This window comes from Cherax quadricarinatus, chromosome 31 (genome assembly GCF_038502225.1).
Source record: "Cherax quadricarinatus isolate ZL_2023a chromosome 31, ASM3850222v1, whole genome shotgun sequence".
Classification (NCBI taxonomy): Eukaryota; Metazoa; Arthropoda; class Malacostraca; order Decapoda; family Parastacidae; genus Cherax; species Cherax quadricarinatus.
In genome coordinates this window covers 16,763,314-16,785,386 of record NC_091322.1, presented here as the reverse complement: position 1 = coordinate 16,785,386, position 22,073 = coordinate 16,763,314, and the positions used below count along the sequence as shown (strand labels likewise).

At 47.3% G+C, this 22,073-nt stretch overlaps 1 protein-coding gene across 1 annotated transcript in view; it reads right to left on the bottom strand.

Annotated features, from left to right (window-relative positions):
• Positions 1-22,073, bottom strand: part of LOC128699252 (circadian locomoter output cycles protein kaput) — a 109,829-nt gene that overhangs the window by 73,166 nt on the left and 14,590 nt on the right. The window contains exons 2-3 of the mRNA XM_070090416.1: positions 3,764-3,846; positions 200-289 (exon numbers count right to left, since the gene is read on the bottom strand). Coding sequence (XP_069946517.1) covers positions 200-289; positions 3,764-3,846 — 173 coding nt within the window. The remainder of the gene's footprint in view (positions 1-199; positions 290-3,763; positions 3,847-22,073) is intronic.

Below are 22,073 nucleotides of genomic sequence, written 5' to 3'. Positions count from 1 at the left end.
AGCCCAGAATCGGTGTGTTCAGTCCATCTTGATAAAAAAAAAGCCACTGGCTGGGGAAACGTTTCCAGAATAAAGATACCCAAATGCTGCGCAAGTGTTTCATATATCACTATCAATATCATGCTGATATTATTATTATTCCTAAAATGAAGAGCCATTTTCCTGAGAAAACGACAGCACATTGAAAGTGTCAGCTTACCTGCGTGTGACCGAAAAAGTGTTCGATGGCTTCAGCAACGTAAGCCACCTTCCCCGTCGAGGTCACCACCAGCAGGAACCCACCAATCACCTGCAACACATACAGTCTCAACACCCCCAATGGAAATAAGTCACTTTGACTGATTTTTTTGGGGGGGTATCCACCCCTCTAGGTTCCTTGATACTGGTGAGAGGGCTCTTGATCTATGGAATTGGATCTGCGTCGAGTTCCCTGAATTTCAGCCTTCCACCCCCCAACAGGCGTTGTATAATCTCTACGAGTTTAGCGCTCCATGATAATAATTTGGTAAGGTATGGTTTGTCAGGAAACAAGACAAGTGTTTCCTGACGCGGGTCTTAGTCGTATGATAACCCGCAGTTGGAGTTTACACTACGTATAATAATTGTACTTATGTGTACCTGTGCCTGAATAAAATTACAGTATAAACACAGTATTAAGACAAGTGCCAACACACACACTGCCAACACAAACACACACACAGTCAATCCTTCTACTTCATACATCGTATAATTCAAGGTTACCCCAGCTAAAAGTGTCTAAAATCAAGGTTGCCAAACTGGGAAGGGAAACCTTGTATGGAGAAAAACATGAGGGAAATAAATATTTTTCAAACAGAGAGGCTCAGACAAAAACGAGAATTTTTAAATTCTTTGTAACTATCTCTTCATTACTTTCCTCAAAGTGCATAAAACTTGTTAATAAAAATACCAATCATGCCTTGTGACGTTGATAAATTGCTCAATAAACCAGACATATTTTACTTTATTACCCATTTTCCTGCGTATATTCATAAAAGTTAAGGAAAACATTGTTTTCCCTATAACAATGTTTTCCTTATGTTATGAGAGGAATTATTATTATAATCAAAAGAAGCGCTAAACCGGTTATGGAAGAAACTTTATGGCGACGTTTGGGTCCGACTTGGACCATTAACCTGTCACTGACCGAAACGTCGTCACAAAGTTTCTATGTGCGGGTTGTGTATTGTTCCAGTTACGGTACTCTGGTGCCTGTGTTCTTTATAATATTTCTGTTTGGTTAATATGATATTCTATAGTATGGTATCCTGCATTTTTTAACTGTCTCAGTGACTCTAATCTTTGTAATAATGTTGGTAGAATTACCCACAATATGTTAGGTAAAAAGACAAGTGCAATTAATTTGACATTTTACTGTTTCAACGTTTTGCTCTCCACGAACTTTACAAATTATTATTATAATCAAAAGAAGAGCTAAACCCCGAGAGTTTTACAAAGCTCCTGGAGAGCTAAACGTTGCCACAATAAAAATGTTCTTTTGCCTAACACTAATTTTTGTGTAATAAGAGTCCAGATTTTTTTTTCGAAGCTTATTAGAGATGAATAAACAACGCTGGATTATCTGTATCATCTTCCGGCTTCTTACAAGGTAATACGATACTCCACTGCTAGAATTTTCCAAAATCCATGCAAATAAGATTCAGTTCAATGCTGTGAAAAACATTTTAATGCTGGAATTTCCCCCCTCAGTATTATTTATTGCCATGATGGAGAAGAAATCCTTTCTGGAGTTTACCTGGAGAGAGTTTCGGGGGTCAACGCCCCCGCGGCCCGGTCTGTGACCAGGCCTCCTGGTGGATCAGCGCCTGATCAACCAGGCTGTTGCTGCTGGCTGCACGCAAACCAACGTACGAGCCACAGCCCGGCTGATCAGGAACTGACTTTAGGTGCTTGTCCAGTGCCAGCTTGAAGACTGCCAGGGGTCTGTTGGTAATCCCCCTTATGTGTGCTGGGAGGCAGTTGAACAGTCTCGGGCCCCTGACACTTATTGTATGGTCTCTTAACGTGCTAGTGACACCCCTGCTTTTCATTGGGGGGATGGTGCATCGTCTGCCAAGTCTTTTGCTTTCGTAGTGAGTGATTTTCGTGTGCAAGTTCGGTACTAGTCCCTCTAGGATTTTCCAGGTGTATATAATCATGTATCTTCTGCAAAAGATTTGTGTACTGAAAGCAGTAGAAGCTCGATCACAACACTGAGGTCCGTGGTTCGATCCCTGGTATGGGTTAGAAACATTAGAACGTGTTTCCTTAAGACACTTATCAGTAAAATGGGTACCTGGATGTTAGTCGACTAGTGTAGGTCGCATCCTGGGCACAAAACTGGCCTAATTTGCCGGAAATGCTCTGTATAACAAGGGGCTTTCTATATAGTTACAGCTAGGCCGGTATACCTTGTACATGTACCTGTACAGATAAAGATTATTATTATTATTATTATTATTATTATTATTATTATTATTATTATTATTATTATTATTACTCCTTCCGCTTATGGTATAAACCTTGGTAACTGATACCGACAAACTGTTTTACAAAGACACGTGAGCAAATATTAGGACATGTTTATTAGAAAACGTTTCGATCCTGTGACCGAAGTGATCAAGGTCCCAGGACAGAAATATTGTTTAATAAATATGTCTTTTTGCTTTCTCACGTATGTTTTTCTAGCACTCCCGCTGATGACTCCCTGACTGTAGTTCCTGCACAACACTGCCGCCAGAACTCCTGAATTATACATGACACGATATGTAACCTGGTTAATTCAATCATCATTATTATCGCAATCAAAACTAAGCGCTAAACCTACAAGGGTCATACAGCTCTGCCAGGTTAATACACGATTCGCTCACTTGAATTCATTAAGAGTTTTAATATTCTCCATTATTCTTTGAGTTTAGACTTAAAATTAAATGTTTGATTTTTAGCCACTGGCGTTTAACAATTTCTTTATATTTTGTTTACTGAAATCACACAGTATTTAAGGAATCAAAGATAAAACTATAACAGAATATTTCGGTTTTATAAACCTGAATAATATGGAAAAGCCTCATAGTGAAGAACATAGCCTACTGCAATTAACTCATTGTTCTGTCAATTTTTTAATCTGTTCAGGATTTTCCCCCACCAGGGCCTTTAACTTGTCTGTTGAGCTCATATCGCGTCTAAATAATTACGTAACTACCAAATATATATTGTTATGCCATTTTCAATAATAAATCGGGAGGCAAAGTCTGAAAATGGGGTAAACTAGGTCACGAGTTGGTGTTTATTGCGCATACTGTCTGGCAACCTGTCTGAAATTACCATTTGTCTACCACCCGGATCATTATATTTATGAGAAAGTGCTCAACCAGTTGGGGGAATGTTAGGCAATCAGGTCTCGACCGAGGAAGGGGAAGGTCGCTCCAATTCCTTGGATCAAAAGCTTTTTCACCCGTATCAAGGTACCTCTCGTAAAATCAAAATGTAATGGAATAACGGAGACGGGAGATAATGGAATTAGGGATGATGGAGGGAGAGGCACTGGGGGGGGAGAGAAATGAGACACTGAGGGTGTGAGAGGCAATAGGGTGTGCGAAAGACAGTAATGTGAGGTAGTGAGAGACACTGGGCTGAGAGAGTGAGACACAAGCGTAAGTCAGTGAGACATTGGGGTGAGGCAGTAAGAGACGCAGGGGTGAGGAAGTAAGAGACGCTGGGGTATGGGAGAAGCAAGATAACTCACCTGCGACAGAGATTGGGAGACAGAAGCACTGAAGAGACCGGGATGTTTGTGTTTGGCCTCCTGACCCTCTACCTCTCGCAGTACTGTGAGGGAGAGAGATGTGCAGGTTACTTTGCTAGCATGAACCCACACCCAGTCCATGGTTGGTGATACAGTCACACCACTCAGTCCATGGTGATAGTCACAACACCCAGCCCATTACTGCTGATAAAGTCACCACACCCAGTCCATAACTGGTTATACACCACACCCAGCCCATGGCTACTGATATACAAGTCACCACACCCAGTCCACGGTTGATGATACAGTCATCACACCCAGCCCATGGCTGATGATATAGTCACCACACCCAGCCCGTGGCTGGTAATATACTGACCACCACACCCAGCCCATGGCTGCTGATATAGTCACCATATCCAGCTCATGGCTGGTGATATACTAGTCACCATACCCAGCCCATAGTTGGTGATGCAGTCACCACACCCAGGTCAAGGCTGGTGACATAGTCACCACACCCAGCCCATGGCTGGTGATCTAGTCATCACACCCAGAGTATCGCTGGTGATGCAGTCACCACACCGAGCCCATGGCTGGTGATATACTCACCACACTCAGTCCATGGCTGGTGATGCAGTCACCACACCCAGCCCATGGCTGGTGATATAGTCACCACACCCAACCCATGCCTGGTGATGCAGTCACCACACCCAGCCCATGGCTGGTGATATAGTCACCACACCCCGCCCATGGCTGGTGACATAGTCAACACACCCAGCCCATAGCTGGTGATACAGTCACCACACCCAGCTCATAGCTGGTGATATAGTCACCACACCTAGCCCATGGGTGGTGATATATTCACCACACCCAGCCCATGGCTGGAGATATACTAGTCACAACACCCAGACAATGGCTGGTGATACAGTCAACCCACCCAGCCCATGCCTGGTGATGCAGTCACCACACCCAGCCCATGCCTGGAGATATTTTCACCACACCCAGCTCGTGGCTAGTGACATAGTCACCACACTCAGCCCATGGCTGGTGATATACTAGGCACCACACCCAGCCCATGGCTGGTGATGTAGTCACTACATCCAGCCCATGGCTGGTGATACATTCACCACACCCAGCCCATGGTTGGTGAGTCATCACACCCAGCCCATGGCTGGTGATACAGTTACCACACCCAGCCCATGGCTGGTGATATAGACACCACACCCAGCCTATGGCTGGTGATATACTAGCCACTACACCCAGCCCATGGCTGGTGATATAGACACCACACCCAGCCCATGGCTGGTGATATAGACACCACACCCAGCCTATGGCTGGTGATATACTAGCCACTACACCCAGCCCATGGCAGGTGATGCAGTCACCACACCCAGCCAATGGCTGGTGATATATTCACCACACCCAGTCCATGGCTGGTGATAATCACCATACCCAGCCCATTGCTGTTGATATACTAGTCACCACACCCAGTCCATGACTGGTGATATAGTCACCACACCCAGCTCATGGCTGGTGATACTGTCACCGCACCCAGCCCATGGCTGGTGATATAGTGTCCACACCCAGCCTATGGCTGGTGATGCAGTCACCACACCCAGCCCATGACTGGTGATATAGTCACCACACCCAGCCCATGGCTGGTGATATACTAGTCACCACACCCAGCTCATGGCTGGTGATACTGTCACCGCACCCAGCCCATGACTGGTGATATAGTCACCACACCCAGCCCATGGCTTGTGATATACTAGTCACCACACCCAGCCCATGACTGGTGATATAGTCACCACACCCAGCCCATGGCTGGTGATATACTAGTCACCACACCCAGCCCATGACTGGTGATATAGTCACCACACCCAGCCCATGGCTTGTGATATACTAGTCACCACACCCAGCGCATGGCTGGTGATATAGTCACCACACCCAGCGCATGGCTGGTGATATACTAGTCACCACACCCAGCCCATGGCTGGTGATATACTAGTCACCACACCCAGCCCATGACTGGTGATATAGTCACCACACACAGCTCATTGCTGGTGATATACTAGTAACCACACCCAGCCCATGGCTAGTGATGTAGTTACCATACCCAGCCCATGGTTGGTGATATAGTCACCACACCCGGCACATGGCTGGTGACATACTAGTCACCACACCCAGCCCATGGCTGGTGATATACTACTCACCACACCCAGCCCATGGCTGGTGATATACTACTCACCACACCCAGCCCATGGCTGGTGATATACTACTCACCACACCCAGCCCAAGGCTGGTGATATACTACTCACCACAACCAGCCCATGGCTAGTGATATACTAGTCACCACACCCAGCCTATGGCTGGTGATGCAGTCAGTACATCCAGCCCATGGCTGGTGATGCAGTCACCACACCCAGCACATGGCTGGTGATATAGACACCACACCCAGCCTATGGCTGGTGATATACTAGTCACTACACCCAGCCCATGGCTGGTGATATAGTTACCACACCCAACCCATGGTTGGTGATATACTAGTCACCACACCCAGCCCATGGCTGGTGATGCAATCACTACATCCAGCCCATTGCTGGTGATACATTCACCACACCCAGCCCATGGCTGGTGATAATCACATCCAGCCCATGGCTGGTGATAGACACCACACCCAGTCTATGGCTGGTGATATACTAGTCACTACACCCAGCCTATGGCTGGTGATATACAAGTCACTACACCCAGCCCATGACTGGTTATATACTAGTAACCACACCTAGTCCATGGCAAGTGATGCAGTCACCACAGCCAACCCATGGCTGGTGATATAGTCACCACACTCAGCCCACAGCTTGTGATATAGTCACCACACCCAGTCAATGGCTGGTGATATAGTCACCACACCCAGTTCATGGCTGGTGATAGTCACCACACCCAGCCCATGGCTGGTGACATACTAGTCACCACACCCAGCCCATGGCTGGTGACAGTCACCACACCCAGCCCATGGTTGGTGATATAGTCACCACACCCAGCCCATGGCTGGTGATATACTATTCACCACACCCAGCCCAAGGCTGGTGATATAGTCACCACACCCAGCTCATGGCTGGTGATATACTAGTCACCACACCCAGCCCATGGTTAGTGATATACTAGTCACCACATCCAGCCCATGGCTGATGATATACTAGTCACCACTCCCAGCCTATGGCTGGTGATGCAGTCACCACACCCAGCCCATTGCTTGTGATATACTAGTCACCACACCCAGCCCATGGCTGGTGATATAGTCAACACCCTCAACCCATGGCTGGTGATATAGTCACCACACCCAGCCTATGGCTTGTGATATACTAGTCACCACACCCAGCCTATGGCTGATGATGCAGTCATCACACCCAGCCCATGGCTGGAAATATACTAGTCAACACACCCAGCCCATAGCTGGTGATATAGTCACCACACCCAATCCATGGCTGGTGATATAGTCACCACACCCAATCCATGGCTGGTGATATAGTCACCACACCCAGCCCATGCCTGGTGATGCAGTCACCACACCCAGCTCATTGCTGGTGATATAGTCACCACAACCCGCCCATTGCTGGTGATATAGTCACCACACCCAGACCATGGCTGGTGATGCAGTTACCACATCCAGCCCATAACTGGTGATATTGTCACCACACCCAGCCCATGGCTGGTGATATAGTCACCACACCCAGCTCATAGCTGGTGATATAGTCACCACACCTAGCCCATGGCTGGTGATAGTCACCACACCCAGCCCATGGCTGGTGATATAGTAGTCACCACACCCAGACAATGGCTGGTGATGCAATCACCACACTCAGCCCATGGCTGGTGATATACTAGACACCACACCCAGCCCATGGCTGGTGATGTAGTCACTACATCCAGCCCATGGCTGGTGATATACTAGTAACTACACCTAGTCCATGGCATGTGATGCAGTCACCACAGCCAGCCCATAGCTGGTGATATAATCACCACGCCCAGTCCATGGCTGGTGATAGTTACCATACCCAGCCCATAGCTGTTGATATACTAGTCACCACACCCAGTCTATGGCTGGTGATAGTCACCACACCCAGCCCATGGCTGGTGGCAGTCACCACACCCAGCCCATGGTTGGTGATATAGTCACCACACCCAGCCCATGGCTGGTGGCAGTCACCACACCCAGCCCATGGTTGGTGATATAGTCACCACACCCAGCCCATGGCTGCTGATAGTCACCACACACAGCCCATGGCTGGTGATAGTCACCACACCCAGTCCATGGTTGGTGACAGTCACCACACCCAGCCCATGGTTGGTGATATAGTCATCACACCCAGCAGATGGCTGGTGATATAGTCAACACACCCAGTCCATGGCTGATATACTAGTCACCACACCCAGCCTATGGCTGGTGATGCAGTCACCACACCCAGCCCATTGCTTGTGATATACTAGTCACCACACCCAGCCCATTGCTTGTGATATACTAGTCACCACACCCAGCCCATGGCTGGTGATATAGTCAACACCCTCAACCCATGGCTGGTGATATAGTCACCACACCCAGCCCATGACTGGTGATATACTAGTCACCACACCCAGCCCATGGCTAGTGATATACTAGTCACCACACCCAGCCCATGACTGGTGATATAGTCAACACCCTCAACCCATGGCTGGTGATATAGTCACCACACCCAGCCCATGACTGGTGATGCAGTCACGACATCACAAGTTTTAGCAGAGGCCACTAACCCAGGACCTGCGGATCTCGTGCTACTTCCAGGTGCCTCTGTCACTCTATTAGGAAAATAAATGGTGTGCCTCTGTCAATCTATTAGGAAAATAAATGGTGTGCCTCTGTCAATCTATTAGGAAAATAAATGGCGTGCCTCTGTCAATCTATTAGGAAAATAAATGGCGTGCCTCTGTCAATCTATTAGGAAAATAAATGGTGTGCCTCTGTCACTCTATTAGGAAAATAAATGGTGTGCCTCTGTCAATCTATTAGGAAAATAAATGGTGTGCCTCTGTCACTCTATTAGGAAAATAAATGGTGTGCCTCTGTCAATCTATTAGGAAAATAAATGGCGTGCCTCTGTCAATATATTAGGAAAATAAATGGCGTGCCTCTGTCAATCTATTAGGAAAATAAATGGCGTGCCTCTGTCAATCTATTAGGAAAATAAATGGTGTGCCTCTGTCACTCTATTAGGAAAATAAATGGTGTGCCTCTGTCAATCTATTAGGAAAATAAATGGTGTGCCTCTGTCAATCTATTAGGAAAATAAATGGTGTGCCTCTGTCAATCTATTAGGAAAATAAATGGTGTGCCTCTGTCAATCTATTAGGAAAATAAATGGTGTGCCTCTGTCAATCTATTAGGAAAATAAATGGTGTGCCTCTGTCAATCTATTAGGAAAATAAATGGTGTGCCTCTGTCAATCTATTAGGAAAATAAATGGTGTGCCTCTGTCAATCTATTAGGAAAATAAATGGTGTGCCTCTGTCAATCTATTAGGAAAATAAATGGTGTGCCTCTCTCAATCTATTAGGAAAATAAATGGCGTTCCCCTGCTAATTTATTTGGAAAATAAATGGTAATTAATAAATGTTGCTACTTGGCTTATTTTGGTAATAAATTATAATTTAAAATGGCCAATTATAATTTAAAATGCCACAGAGATAGTTTTATGTTGTACATATGGGGAAAAAAAAGATAAAGCGAAACTTAACATAATTTACAATAGCCTAAACTAACCTAACCCAAGATAACCTAACATAACCCAAGATAACCTAACATAACCATACCTTATCTGATCTAATTTATTAAAAAAAATCATTCTTGTTGTATTCATAGAGTAGCGTGCAAAATTATGTCGGACTTGCGTCGTTAAAAATGTGAGTTTATATGTATCACACTGAAAAGAAATTATCGGCGTTCGTGTGTTTCGGAACAGTACGTGTGTTTGTTCCCTGTAATTCGCCACATCACGTGACTGGTATGACTGGCTAGGCGTGTCACGGCACCAAATACGAATAATTGAATAGCCCTTGTGTGATACACATCTTCCAACAAGAGCATTTCACCCCTCCATGGAAGATGTGTTCATTTAATATCACATACCTACAAGTCCCTCCCAAGAAGCTCATTGCTAGTAATCCCTTCCTTAAATCTCTTGTTAGAGCAACTGCTCAAGAAGAAATTTCTCACCTAGCTGGTAGTAACAAGTTATCACAAGTTATATACACTGATGGATCTAAACAGGAGTCTTCTGGCAGGGCTGCATCTGCTCTTGTTGCCACCTCCCTAGTTAAGAACGATAATAAATTTGTTGAGTTAGGCATAAGAATTAACAACTGGGCGCCTACACTGCAAACTGAATTGTTTGCAATCCTAATGGCGCTAAAGCTAACCTATGACACTGAGCTTGACTCTATCATCATTACTGATTCTATGTCATCATTGAAGGCTCTTGGCTCATATAATGACTCCAACAACATGCTCATTGGGGAAGCCAGGTATAGATACTCAAAAATTAGGGACAAAGGAATTAATGTACAATTGCTATGGATCCCATCACACATTGGATTACTCCTTCATGATAAAGTTGATATGTTAGCCAAGAAGAGTATCGAGAAGGAGAATGTAGAATATAACTTTGGTATAACTGTGTCTAGCATTAGGAATAATATTAGGAGAGAAGTAAATAATGAAAATGGTTGTTATAGGAATGCAGTTAGAAGCCTGAGTAGATCTATAACCCACTATGATAACATGAACGTAGATAAGTATGTTTATGGAGCAACTTGCAATGTGAACAGACTGACTGATGTTGTAGTGGCCAGGCTTAGGCTTGGTTACAAGTACTTCTGGCAGTTTGGGAGACACACAGATGATGATCAAACTAAATGTAAATTATGTGATCAGGCATATGGTCACTCTCTTGAACACTATGTGCTTAATTGTCCACTTATTGAGGAATACAGAGACAGACAGTATAATAACCTATGTGACATGTCAAGATATCTTATTAATGAAAATAAGATACCAGATATACTAAGCAAATTTCCTAAATTTGCTTGTAACAGATAAGTGAACTATAGATATGTAGATATAAATCCATATGTATTCCTGTTAACCCTTTGGGGGCCTAGTTCCTAGGCCTTTTGTGTATCCATATGCTCTCGCGCTACCGTCCACAGGATGGATATGGGGTGCACAATAAACTAGCCACTTCGGTGGCAAAATCTAAAAAATCTAATCCTTGTGTGATGTATTCTATCCAAAATAAACGTATTATTTCTGTTAATATCTCTCAAAATAACCATTTGCACATGAAATAATTATATATCCCGAGGTGCAGATAGCTTGTATGTATCGTAAAATATAAAACAATGTCTGAGCTCTGCCAAGGAGCAACTTTCAATAATAGCCAGAAAAAATAATACTATTTTATAATTATTACATCGATAAGTAAGATAAGATTCCTTGTATGAGGATTGTAAGTTTATCTGCATGTACAATTACCAGACGTGATGATGGCAAGAGAGAAGAGATGCATGGTACAAACATGTGGTACACTGGATGTCGCACTGACCTGCTAGTTGTACAACTGGCTTGCCGTGGGTTTAACCCCCGACTCCATTCAGTAAGATATTTAACACACTGACAGGGCAACATATTTTAAACATCTCTCTATTTCACAAGATGAAAACAATGACATTCTAGTCATGATCAACTTCTAATTTTATAAGAGACCCACATACTAATTTTAAAATTACTGAGGAGCTTCGTGTGCTACCTATTAGCAAAGACACTACACTGCAGAAAATGCATTCATAATAGTGAGTGAATCACTGAGCAAGAGTAACCTGAGATGAGACAAAATGAGAAGTGTAATAAAGCCTCTTTGTAATATAAATATTAAATGTACAGATATGAGGCATGCCTCTTCAGTTAAGATCAGGACCTACTGACATCGAATCCTTTTGTAGCGTGGGAGTGGTGTTGTATACACGACACAACACTCCTTGTTGTGAGATCACCCACATTAATCAGTTTTGGATACGGGAAGGTCACTGACCTCTTTTACACCATGTGTTCTGGTCCGAGTAAGGTGGCGTAAGGCGGAGGCGGAGGTCAGATCAGAGCTGATAAGACCTTGACAGAGGCAAGACCCAGGAGGGTCTTCGGTGGTGGGAGTAACAACTCTTGGTGTGAAGTAAACAAGTAATGATTTTAGCATGATATAATGTTTGTACAGAGATAGGTGACAGTTGTGTATACAGACAGCCCTTAGTCATGCAGAGCATTTCGGGCTCTCACAGACTTGTGGATGGAGTGTTTCACCAGTGTGACAGACTGGCAATGGAGGTCCAAAATGGAGTCTATGCGACTTTACATTTTAAACTGTAAGTGGTATCATTCGCCCAGTATTTTAATTTTTCCTATCGTCCTCAAACAACTTATAAATATATTTTCCCTGTCACATAATATTATTCTCTGAGTGTTAAGATATTGTTTAAGTAATTATATAACAACTCATTTAACTATTAATAAATTAAGTACATTCCTTTCATTTGGACATTAGAGTTATCCCTAAGAAACATTCCAATCATTGCGGTTCCACTACACTTGATATGACAATTTAAAATAGCTAGCATCATAACCATAATTTTTAAAGGGGTGGACCGGTAAGCCAATGAAATGCCTCTGATCAGAAGCTCCTGTGGCGGGTCATCATATGATTAAGACCCGCGTTAGGAAACACTTCTCCTGTATCCTGACAAATCTTACCTCACTACACCTCATGTATCACTGGGTTATCAAACAAATAGTAAATATGGTCTCTTACACTCTTTTGTAGAAAGTGGTAACTCAGTGGCATGTCAAGTGGAGAGGGAGTTACTTTTTTCCTCCCCTGGGTAAGTAAGTGGTTAACTGATTGATCAGGGCAAGAATCTGATTAAGTGGTGGAAAACTATAAGCGGCTACTTAAATGATATATTACTAATTATATCTGCCAGGAGTAATTAAGAAGCCTAACGTTTACCCCTGATATGACAGTGTGACAAGCGACGGTGTCACCAACATGGTATGACAGTGTGACAAGCGACGGTGTCACCAACATGGTATGACAGTGTGACAAGCGACGGTGTCACCAACATGGTGTGACAGTGTAACAAGCAACGGTGTCACTAAACATGGTATGACAGTGTGACAAGCGACGGTATCACCAACATGGTATGACAGTGTGACAAGCGACGGTGTCACCAACATGGTATGACAGTGTGACAAGCGACGGTGTCACCAACATGGTGTGACAGTGTGACAAGCAACGGTGTCACCAACATGGTATGACAGTGTGACAAACGACGGTATCACCAACATGGTATGACAGTGTGACAAGCGACGGTGTCACCAACATGGTATGACAGTGTGACAAGCGACGGTGTCACCAACATGGTATGACAGTGAGACAAGCGACGGTGCCACCAACATGGTATGACAGTGTGACAAGCGACGGTGTCACAAACATGGTATGACAGTGTGACAAGCGACGGTGCCACCAACATGATATGACAGTGTGACAAGCGACGGTGCCACCAACATGGTATGACAGTGGGACAAGCGACGGTGTCACCAACATGGTATGACAGTGTGACAAGCGACGGTGTCACCAACATGGTGTGACAGTGTAACAAGCAACGGTGTCACCAACATGGTATGACAGTGTGACAAGCGACGGTATCACCAACATGGTATGACAGTGTGACAAGCGACGGTGTCACCAACATGGTATGACAGTGTGACAAGCGACGGTGTCACCAACATGGTGTGACAGTGTGACAAGCAACGGTGTCACCAACATGGTATGACAGTGTGACAAACGAAGGTATCACCAACATGGTATGACAGTGTGACAAGCGACGGTGTCACCAACATGGTATGACAGTGTGACAAGCGACGGTGTCACCAACATGGTATGACAGTGTGACAAGCGACGGTGCCACCAACATGATATGTCACAAACATGTGTGACAAGCGACGGTGCCACCAACATGGTATGACAGTGTGACAAGCGACGGTGTCACCAACATGGTATGACAGTGTGACAAGCGACGGTGTCACCAACATGGTATGACAGTGTGACAAGCGATGGTGCAGTGTGACAAGCGACGGTGCCAACATGGTATGACAGTGTGACAAGCGACGGTGTCACCAACACGATATGACAGTGTGACAAGCGATGGTGCCACCAACATGGTATGACAGTGTGACAAGCGACGGTGCCACCAACATGGTATGACAGTGTGAGAAGCGACGGTGCCACCAACATGGTATGACAGTGTGACAAGCAACGGTGCCACCAACATGGCATGACAGTGTGACAAGGGACGGTGCCACCGACATGGTATGACAGTGTGACAAGCGACGGTGCCACCAACATGGTATGACAGTGTGACAAGTGACGGTGCCACCAACATGGTATGACAGTGTGACAAGCGACGGTGTCACCAACATGGTATGACAGTGTGACAAGCGACGGTGTCACCAACATGGTATGACAGTGTGACAAGCGACGGTGTCACCAACATGGTGTGACAGTGTAACAAGCAACGGTGTCACCAACATGGTATGACAGTGTGACAAGCGACGGTATCACCAACATGGTATGGCAGTGTGACAAGCGATGGTGTCACCAACATGGTATGACAGTGTGACAAGCGATGGTGTCACCAACATGGTGTGACAGTGTGACAAGCAACAGTGTCACCAACATGGTATGACAGTGTGACAAACGACGGAATCACCAACATGGTATGACAGTGTGACAAGCGATGGTGTCACCAACATCGTATGACAGTGTGACAAGCGACGGTGTCACCAACATGGTATGACAGTGTGACAAGCGAGGGTGCCACCAACATGGTATGACAGTGTGACAAGCGACGGTGTCACAAACATGGTATGACAGTGTGACAAGCGACGGTGCCACCAACATGATATGACAGTGTGACAAGCGACGGTGCCACCAACATGGTATGACAGTGTGACAAGCAACGGTGTCACCAACATGGTATGACAGTGTGACACGCGACGGTGTCACCAACATGGTATGACATTGTGACAAGCGACGGTGCCACCAACATGGTATGACAGTGTGACAAGCGACGGTGTCACCAACACGGTATGACAGTGTGACAAGCGATGGTGCCACCAACATGGTATGACAGTGTGCCAAGCGATGGTGCCACCAAAATGGTATGACAGTGTGACAAGCGACGGTGCCACCAACATGGTATGACAGTGTGACAAGCGATGGTGCCACCAACATGGTATGACAGTGTGACAAAAGACGGTGCCACCGACATGGTATGACAGTGTGACAAGCGACGGTGCCACCAACATGGTATGACAGTGTGACAAGCGACGGTGCCACCAACATGGTATGACAGTGTGACAAGCGACGGTGTCACCAACACGGTATGACAGTGTGACAAGCGATGGTGCCACCAACATGGTATGACAGTGTGACAAGCGATGGTGCCACCAACATGGTATGACAGTGTGACAAGCGACGGTGTCACCAACATGGTATGACAGTGTGATAAGCGACGGTGCCACCAACATGGTATGTCAGTGTGACAAGCGACGGTGCCACCAACATGGTATGACAGTGTGACAAGCGACGGTGTCACCAACACGGTATGACAGTGTGCCAAGCGATGGTGCCACCAACATGGTATGACAGTGTGACAAGCGACGGTACAACCAACATGGTATGACAGTGTGACAAGCGACGGTGTCACCAACATGGTATGACAGTGTGACAAGCGACGGTGCCACCAACATGGTACGTCAGTGTGACAAGCGACGGTGCCACCAACATTGTATGACAGTGTGACAAGCGACGGTGCCACCAACATGGTAAGACAGTGTGACAAGCGACGGTGCCACCAACATGGTATGTCAGTGTGACAAGCGACGGTGCCACCAACATGGTATGACAGTGTGACAAGCGACAGTGCCACCAACATGGTATGATAGTGTGACAAGCGACGGTGCCACCAACATGGTATGACAGTGTGACAAGCGATGGTGTCACCAACATGGTATTACAGTGTGACAAGCGACGGTATCACCAACATGGTATGACAGTGTGGCAAGCGACGGTGTCACCAACATGGTATGAGTGTGACAAGCGACGGTGCCACCAACATGGTATGACAGTGTGACAAGCGACGGTGTCACCAACACGGTATGACAGTGTGACAAGCGACGGTGCCACCAACATGATATGACAGTGTGACAAGCGATGGTGTCACCAACATGGTATGACAGTGTGACAAGCGACGGTGTCACCAACATGGTATGACAGTGTGACAAGCGACGGTGCCACCAACATGATATGACAGTGTGACAAGCGACGGTGCCACAAACATGGTATGACAGTGTGACAAGCGACGGTGCCACCAACATGGTATGACAGTGTGACAAGACGGTGCCACCAACATGGTATGACAGTGTGACAAGCAACGGTGCCACCAACATGGTATGACAGTGTGACAAGCGACGGTGCCACCAACATGGTATGACAGTGTGACAAGCGACGGTGTCACCAACATGGTGTGACAGTGTAACAAGCAACGGTGTCACCAACATGGTATGACAGTGTGACAAGGGACGGTGCCACCGACATGGTATGACAGTGTGACAAGCGACGGTGCCACCAACATGGTATGACAGTGTGACAAGTGACGGTGCCACCAACATGGTATGACAGTGTGACAAGCGACGGTGTCACCAACATGGTATGACAGTGACAAGCGACGGTGTCACCAACATGGTATGACAGTGTGACAAGCGACGGTGTCACCAACATGGTGTGACAGTGTAACAAGCAACGGTGTCACCAACATGGTATGACAGTGTGACAAGCGACGGTGTCACCAACATGGTATGGCAGTGTGACAAGCGACGGTGTCACCAACATGGTATGACAGTGTGACAAGCGATGGTGTCACCAACATGGTGTGACAGTGTGACAAGCAACGGTGTCACCAACATGGTATGACAGTGTGACAAACGACGGAATCACCAACATGGTATGACAGTGTGACAAGCGACGGTGTCACCAACATCGTATGACAGTGTGACAAGCGACGGTGTCACCAACATGGTATGACAGTGTGACAAGCGAGGGTGCCACCAACATGGTATGACAGTGTGACAAGCGACGGTGTCACAAACATGGTATGACAGTGTGACAAGCGACGTTGCCACCAACATGATATGACAGTGTGACAAGCGACGGTGCCACCAACATGGTATGACAGTGTGACAAGCAACGGTATCACCAACATGGTATGACAGTGTGACAAGCGACGGTGTCACCAACATGGTATGACAGTGTGACAAGCGACGGTGCCACCAACATGGTATGACAGTGCAACAAGCGACGGTGTCACCAACACGGTATGACAGTGTGACAAGCGATGGTGCCACCAACATGGTATGACAGTGTGACAAGCGACGGTGCCACCAAAATGGTATGACAGTGTGACAAGCGACGGTGCCACCAACATGGTATGACAGTGTGACAAGCGATGGTGCCACCAACATGGTATGACAGTGTGACAAAAGACGGTGCCACCGACATGGTATGACAGTGTGACAAGCGATGGTGCCACCAACATGGTATGACAGTGTGACAAGCGACGGTGCCACCAACATGGTATGACAGTGTGACAAGTGACGGTGTCACCAACACGGTATGACAGTGTGACAAGCGATGGTGCCACCAACATGGTATGACAGTGTGACAAGCGACGGTGTCACCAACATGGTATGACAGTGTGATAAGCGACGGTGCCACCAACATGGTATGTCAGTGTGACAAGCGATGGTGCCACCAACATGGTATGACAGTGTGACAAGCGACGGTGTCACCAACACGGTATGACAGTGTGCCAAGCGATGGTGCCACCAACATGGTATGACAGTGTGACAAGCGACGGTGCCACCAACATGGTATGACAGTGTGACAAGCGACGGTGTCACCAACATGGTATGACAGTGTGACAAGCGACGGTGCCACCAACATGGTATGTCAGTGTGACAAGCGACGGTGCCACCAACATTGTATGACAGTGTGACAAGCGACGGTGCCACCAACATGGTAAGACAGTGTGACAAGCGACGGTGCCACCATCATGGTATGTCAGTGTGACAAGCGACGGTGCTACCAACATGGTATGATAGTGTGACAAGCGACGGTGCCACCAACATGGTATGACAGTGTGACAAGCGACGGTGTCACCAACATGGTATTACAGTGTGACAAGCGACGGTATCACCAACATGGTATGACAGTGTGACAAGCGACGGTGTCACCAACATGGTATGAGTGTGACAAGCGACGGTGCCACCAACATGGTATGACAGTGTGACAAGCGACGGTGTCACCAACATAGTATGACAGTGTGACAAGCGACGGTGCCACCAACATGATATGACAGTGTGACAAGCGACGGTGTCACCAACATGGTATGACAGTGTGACAAGCGACGGTGTCACCAACATGGTATGACAGTGTGACAAGCGACGGTGCCACCAACATGGTATGACAGTGTGACAAGCGATGGTGCCACCAACATGGTATGACAGTGTGACAAGCAACGGTGCCACCAACATGGTATGACAGTGTGACAAGCGACGGTGCCACCAACATGGTATGACAGTGTGACAAGCGACGGTGCCACCAACATGGTATGACAGTGTGACAAGCGATGGTGCCACCAACATGGTATGACAGTGTGGCAAGCGACGGTGTCACCAATACGGTATGACAGTGTGACAAGCGATGGTGCCACCAACATGGTATGACAGTTTGACAAGCGACGGTGCCACCAACATGGTATGACAGTGTGACAAGCGACGGTGTCACCAACATGGTATGACAGTGTGACAAGCGACGGTGCCACCAACATGGTATGACAGTGTGACAAGCGACGGTGCCACCAACATGGTATGACAGTGTGACAAGCGACAGTGCCACCAACATGGTATGAGTGTGACAAGCGACGGTGCCACCAACATGGTATGACAGTGTGACAAGCGACGGTGTCACCAACATGGTATTACAGTGTGACAAGCAACGGTATCACCAACATGGTATGACAGTGTGACAAGCGACGGTGTCACCAACATGGTATGACAGTGTGACAAGCGACGGTGCCACCAACATGGTATGACAGTGTGACAAGCGACGGTGTCACCAACATGGTATGACAGTGTGACAAGCGACGGTGCCACCAACATGATATGACAGTGTGACAAGCGACGGTGTCACCAACATGGTATGACAGTGTGACAAGCGACGGTGTCACCAACATGGTATGACAGTGTGACAAGCGACGGTGCCACCAACATGATATGACAGTGCGACAAGCGACGGTGCCACCAACATGGTATGACAGTGTGACAAGCGACGGTGCCACCAACATTGTATGACAGTGTGACAAGACGGTGCCACCAACATGGTATGACAGTGTGACAAGCGACGGTGCCACCAACATGGTATGACAGTGTGAAAAGCGACGGTGCCACCAACATGGTATGACAGTGTGAAAAGCAACGGTGCCACCAACATGGTATGACAGTGTGACAAGCGATGGTGCCACCAACATGGTATGACAGTGTGGCAAGCGACGGTGTCACCAACACGGTATGACAGTGTGACAAGCGATGGTGCCACCAACATGGTATGACAGTGTGACAAGCGACGGTGCCACCAACATGGTATGACAGTGTGAAAAGCGACGGTGTCACCAACACGGTATGACAGTGTGACAAGCGACGGTGCCACCAACATGGTATGACAGTGTGACAAGCGACGGTGCCACCAACATGGTATGACAGTGTGACAAGCGATGGTGTCACCAACATGGTATGACAGTGTGACAAGCGATGGTGTCACCAACATGGTATGACAGTGTGACAAGCGACGGTGTCACCAACATGGTATGACAGTGTGACAAGCGACGGTGCCACCAACATGGTATGACAGTGTGACAAGCGACAGTGTCACCAACATGGTATGACAGTGACAAGCGACGGTGTCACCAACATGGTATGACAGTGTGACAAGCGAGTGTCACCAACATGCTATGACAGTGACAAGCGATGGTGCCACCAACATGGTATGACAGTGTGACAAGCGACGGTGTCACCAACATGGTATGACAGTGTGACAAGCGACGGTGTCACCAACATGGTATAACAGTGTGACAAGCGACTGTGTCACCAACATGGTATGACAGTGTGACAAGCGACAGTGCCACAAACATGGTATGACAGTGTGACAAGCGACGGTGTCACCAACATGGTATGGCAGTGTGACAAACGACAGTGCCACCAACATGGTATGACAGTGTGACAAGCGACGGCGTCATCAACATGGTATGACAGTGTGACAAGCGATGGTGTCACCAACATGGTAGGACAGTGTGCCAAGCGATGGCGCCACCAACATGGTATGACAATGTGACAAACGACGGTGCCACCAACATAGTATGCCAGTGTGACAAACGACGGTGTCACCAACATGGTATGACAGTGTGACAAACGACGGTGCCACCAACATGGTATGACATTGTGACATGCGACGATGTCACCAACATGGTATGACAGTGTGACAAGCGACGATGCCACCAACATGGTATGACAGTGTGACAAACGACGATGCCACCAACATGGTATGACAGTGTGACAAGCGACGGTGATACCAACATTGTATGACAGTGTGACAAGCGATGGTGCCACCAACATGGTATGACAGTGTGACAAGCGACGGTGCCACCAACATGGTATGACAGTGTGACAAGCGACGGTGTCACCAACATGGTTTGACAGTGTGACAAGCGACGGTGCCACCAACATGGTATGACAGTGTGACAAGCAACGGTGTCACCAACATGGTATGACAGTGTGACAAGCGACGGTATCACCAACATGGTATGACAGTGTGACAAGCGACGATGTCACCAACATGGTATGACAGTGTGACAAGCGACGGTGTCACCAACATGGTATGACAGTGTGACAAGCGACGGTGCCACCAACATGGTATGACAGTGTGACAAGCGAAGGTGTCACCAACATGGTATGACAGTGTGACAAGCGAGTGTCACCAACATGGTATGACAGTGTGACAAGCGACGGTGCCACCAACATGGTAAGTCAGTGTGACAAGCGACGGTGCCACCAACATGGTATGACAGTGTGACAAGCGACGGTGCCACCAACATGGTATGAGAGTGTGACAAGCGACGGTGCCATCAACATGGTATGTCAGTGTGACAAGCGACGGTGCCACCAACATGGTATGACTGTGACAAGCGACGGTGCCACCAACATGGTATGACAGTGTGACAAGCGACGGTGCCACCAACATGGTATGACAGTGTGACAAGCGATGGTGCCACCAACATGGTATGACAGCGTGACAAGCGATGGTGCCACCAACATGGTATGACAGTGTGACAAGGGACGGTGTCACCAACATGGTATGACAGTGTGACAAGCGACGGTGTCACCATCATGGTATGACAGTGTGACAAGCGACGGTGTCACCAACATTGTATGACAGTGTGACAAACGACGATGTCACCAACATGGTATGACAGTGTGACAAGCGACGATGCCACCAACATGGTATGAGTGTGACAAACGACGGTGCCACCAACATGGTATGACTGTGACAAGCGACAGTGCCACCAACATGGTATGAGTGTGACAAGCGACGGTGCCACCAACATGGTATGACAGTGTGACAAGCGACGGTGCCTCCAACATGGTATGACAGTGTGACAAGCGACGGTGCCACCAACATGGTATGACAGTGTGACAAGCGACGGTGCCACCAACATGGTATGACAGTGTGACAAGCGACGGTGCCACCAACATGGTATGACAGTGTGACAAGCGACAGTGTCACCAACATGGTATGACAGTGTGAGAAGCGACGGTGCCACCATCATGGTAAGTCAGTGTGACAAGCGACGGTGCCACCAACATGGTATGACAGTGTGACAAGCGATGGTGCCACCAACATGGTATGACAGTGTGACAAGCGACGGTGCCACCAACATGGTATGTCAGTGTGACAAGCGACGGTGCCACCAACATGGTATGACTGTGACAAGCGACGGTGCCACCATGGTATGTCAGTGTGACAAGCGACGGTGCCACCAACATGGTATGACTGTGTGA